Raw genomic sequence first — 4,500 nt, forward strand, 5'->3', positions numbered from 1 at the left:
TTACTCTCAATGGATAAAAACAATTAAAAAAAAATCAACGGTTTTTCACCAACTCTGATGGTTCTTTTAGGTAGTTAAAGTTCATGGCAACTCTGAAAGACCTTCTTCCTGCTGTAAAGTCAACCACTGTAACTCATTATGATCATTCAAACGATCCATGGTTTAAGCAGCGGTTTAGTTCCTCAGAAGCAGAGCAAACTTCTGTTGTCAAGGTGAATCCTGTGCCGCCTTACTTGAAGCGTGGTGGATTTGTTCCAAGGAAAGTAGAGGATTTTGGAGATGGTGGTGCTTTTCCAGAGATTCACATTGCTCAATACCCACTTGATATGGGTAGAGACAAATTGTCCAAGCCTGGATCAAAGATCCTTCCTATTACAGTCGACGCCCATGGAAATGTTGCATATGATGCTATTGTCAAGCAGAATGAAAATGCTAAAAAGATTGTCTATTCGCAACATAAAGACCTTATTCCTAAGATTTTGAAAAATGATGAAGTGAGTGATGAAGATGAAGAGTTACAGAAAGAGATTGAAGAAACAACTGAGGAAACGAAGTCTGCACTCGAAAAGATAGTTAATGTGAGATTGAGCGCAGCACAGCCTAAAAATGTTGCCAAACAGTCATCGGATTCGAAGTTTATCAAGTATAAGCCATCTCAACAATCAGCTGCATTTAATTCAGGGGCCAAGGAGAGAATAATTAGAATGGTGGAGATGCCAGTTGATCCGCTTGAGCCTCCAAAGTTCAAGCATAAACGTGTTCCTAGAGCTTCGGGGTCTCCACCTGTGCCTGTTATGCACTCCCCTCCTCGTCCTGTCACTGTGAAGGATCAGCAGGACTGGAAGATTCCTCCTTGTATTTCAAATTGGAAGAATCCGAAAGGTTATACGATCCCACTTGACAAGCGCCTTGCAGCTGATGGGAGAGGCCTTCAAGAAGTTCAAATTAACGATAACTTTGCCAAACTATCTGAAGCTCTGTATGTTGCAGAACAGAAAGCAAGAGAAGCAGTTGCAATGAGATCTAAGGTTCAGAAAGAAATGCTTATGAAGCAGAAAGAGAAGAAGGAGCTGGAGCTCCGAGCATTAGCGCAGAAAGCTCGGTCTGAGAGAACTGGAGCTGCACCACCTCCTTCTTCAGTACTTTATCCATCTGATAGAAACACAGTAGATACTTCTGAGATGAAAGGGGAGTTTGAGCGAGTAAGAGAAAAAGAGAAGGATTTACCAAAGGAGACAAGGGAAGAAAGGGAAGAGCGGTTGCAAAGGGAGAAGATACGTGAAGAACGACGTCGAGAGAGGGAAAGGGAAAGAAGGTTGGAAGCTAAAGATGCTGCAATGGGAAAGAAGAGTAAGATCACAAGAGACAGAGATCGTGATATTAGTGAAAAGGTTGCACTTGGCATGGCTTCAACCGGAGCAGGTAGAGAGGGAGAGGTTATGTATGACCAAAGGCTATTTAACCAAGATAAAGGAATGGACTCTGGATTTGCCAACGACGACCAGTACAACATATACGACAAGGGCTTATTTACCGCCCAGCCCACTCTTTCAACCCTTTACAGACCTAAAAAGGATGCTGATTCAGATATGTATGGAGGTGCTGATGAACAGTTAGACAAGATTACAAAGACAGATCGCTTCAGACCGGACAAGTCGTTTTCAGGCACTGCAGAAAGGTCTGGACCTAGAGATAGGCCAGTTGAGTTTGAAAGAGAGGTTGAAGAAGCCGATCCATTCGGACTTGACCAGTTCTTGACTGAAGTGAAGAAAGGTAAGAAAGCTATGGATAAGGTTGGGTCTGGTGGGACAATGAGAGCTGGTGCTGGTTCATCGATGCGAGATGGCTATGAGGGTGGCTCTGGTAGAACTCGCATTGGATTTGATAGAGGCCATTAGGTACAATGCCATCAGTTTTTATCCTGTATTTGAGTATCACCACTAGGATTCTGTTCCATATATGAAGAATTTCAGTAATTTCCCCAAGTGGTGCTTTCCCAAACTGCTTCTACAAAACTGCATTTGGATTGTACTTGTTTGCCTCTGTTATTGATTGTGCTGTTTTATTTCTCTTTCTATAATTTCTTGTGTTGGAAGATTTCATCTGGATTCATTTTATTTGAAGGTGGTGCAATTGTAACAGTTATGAGTGTAGTCAATTTGCAAAAGCTTAGTGAACTTGTACCTATTGTAGTAATGACAGTACTGATTTTTGTCAATGGATCATAAGTAAATTTAAATTACTAGGTATTGTAATAATTGCTGTACAATTTATCGTTTAATTCACCTTTCTAGCATTTATGTCAAGTAAAACTGTGTTGGTTTTGTTGTTAGAATTAAGATCAACATTATGATGTGTAATCAATTAAACAGTACAAACTCAACTCTTGAGTCTTGATATTGAAAGTAAAGATGTTGAGAGATGAAGAGTATATTAAGAAGCCATATCTCAACTTATGAGTTTGACTTGTACCCATCCATGTTATGTTTTTTCATGTCAATTCAAGTTTCTTGCACCCATTATCATCTCAAGAAGTAAATGGTTTTGCTCTATTTATATACATGCCATTTATTCAAACCAAAGGTTCTTTGGTCCTCACACATGTACCAGTAGAGTTAAGTGCTCATTTTGATGGTATTAATAAATTAGTTAAAGCTTAAAAGTGAATAAAACCATATTAATTATCATCATTTACGTTAATCAACATTAAAATTTTTTTAATAAGTCTTGGGGAAGGATTTTTTTAAGCCAGAATCTCTATAATAGGTTAAAACTCATCAATCAGGTAATCTAATTTTCTGCATATCTAAATATGTTGGTTAAGTCTTAACTAATAATGAAAAAAGTTTTTTGTCATCAATTTTTTTGGATAGAAATACTAGTTTGGTCCATATAATTTGGAAGTTGTTCAATTTTAATCCATATTTTTCAAACATCTAATCTAAAGTCATTAGAGTTTCAATAATTTAATCTTTTGGTTTTTATTTAGTGTGATTTATTATCAGTTTGGTTTTCGTTTTTTTGTAATTTTCTTTTACTTCCAAATTTTTATTTTTATTTCTACTTTTGTTTTGAATTTGGTTCTTTGCTAATTGTAAATAAAAGTTGGGTCTAATTCTCTCTCTCTCTTTTTTCTATACATTGCAATTTGATATTTTTTTTCTTTTTTGACACTTTTAAATAGACACATACAGATACCATAATAATTCTAAACAACAAATATATCTATATCTATCTATCTATCTATATATATATATCATAATAATTAAAATACTAAAAGATACTTAATGTTAGAATTTCTTTTTAAGCGTATATATATCCTTTGTTCGGTTTGATTTTGATTGATAATTGGTTTTTCAAATAAAAAACCAATTCGAATTAATGCTTTTTTGTTCTCTCCAAATATAATACAATATATCCAATTTTATATTAAAAAATTAAATAAAATTGTGGGACTAGTTTGTTTTTTCTGTTTTTCGTTGCATTCTAGTGGAAAGACTAACATATAAGAAGTTTGTGTAGGAACCAACAAATAGTAACAATAAAGTTTAGCTATGCTCACGTTACCAAAACAAACATATTATTAACTATGAGGTCCCGTAGTTTAATTTTATTCCCTAGCTGAAGCAAACATAACTTAACTATGTCTGTGAATAGCACAATTTTTTTTCCTTTTTAAATTTAGTAAGGATTTTGTTAACAGAAACTTTCTAAAAGGCTAAAGAACAAATTCTAACTTTTATATTATTTAGCCATTTTGAAAAGGAAACGAAAAAGAAAAGAGAAAATGTAGCAATGGTAATGCAATTCTTCCAGGACAAGCCACGCAAGAGATTCATTGAAAATTTGAAATCGACTGACTTCTCACCTCCGAGCGACGAATTCCAATTTCCAACACTGTGAAGAATCAAGAATCTCAACCCGCGAAGACGAAGACCTTCGCTAGCCATGTCGGAACCGATCAAGTTCGGTGTGCTTTCAAGTTTGTTTGATTGGATTCAGCGAAGCAAATCTTCCGCCAAGAAGCGTTCCAAGTTCCGTAAGTTTCTCGACACTTTCTGCACTCCTGCTGACTATTTTTCCGCTATCCGCTTGATTCTTCCCAACCTTGATCGAGAGCGCGGCACCTATGGCCTCAAGGAGTCTGTACTCGCCACTTGCCTTATTGACGCTCTTGGCATGTCTAGAGAGTCTGATGACGCTCGTCGTCTTATCAACTGGCGTAAAGGTGGTGCTAAGACTGGTGCTAATGCTGGTAATTTCGCTCTCGTTGCGGCTGAGGTGAGCCTTGCTTTTTTTTTTTTTTTTTTTTCCATTGCTAAAAGTCAAATTGTTGGCGAATTCGTGTGCTTTAGTTGAATGAATATATCCGAGTTAATGGCGATGAATTCCAACATTTTTCGACATTTGTGATAGGCTGAGTTTTTATTTATTTGTTTGTTTAGTAAGGAAATGGAAAAAGGAAGATTCTGAAACACGATAGATACTTATAAATTAATT

The 4,500-nt window shown here is 36.4% G+C and overlaps 1 protein-coding gene and 1 pseudogene across 1 annotated transcript; both read left to right on the forward strand.

Annotated features, from left to right (window-relative positions):
- The first annotated feature begins 8 nt into the window (after positions 1 to 8).
- Positions 9 to 2,242, forward strand: LOC150031451 (SNW/SKI-interacting protein-like). Its single transcript, XM_090308894.1, has one exon. It carries the CDS (start codon positions 84 to 86, stop codon positions 1,896 to 1,898), a length of 1,815 nt encoding a protein of 604 aa, XP_090165020.1. The 5' UTR covers positions 9 to 83; the 3' UTR covers positions 1,899 to 2,242.
- Positions 2,243 to 3,948: 1,706 nt separating this feature from the next.
- On the forward strand, positions 3,949 to 4,281 carry LOC150031452 (DNA ligase 4 pseudogene; annotated as a pseudogene).
- Positions 4,282 to 4,500: the final 219 nt, after the last annotated feature.

This window comes from Benincasa hispida, unplaced genomic scaffold (genome assembly GCF_027475165.1).
Source record: "Benincasa hispida cultivar pf3 unplaced genomic scaffold, pf3_genome.v1.1 HicScf1214, whole genome shotgun sequence".
NCBI lineage: Eukaryota > Viridiplantae > Streptophyta > Magnoliopsida > Cucurbitales > Cucurbitaceae > Benincasa > Benincasa hispida.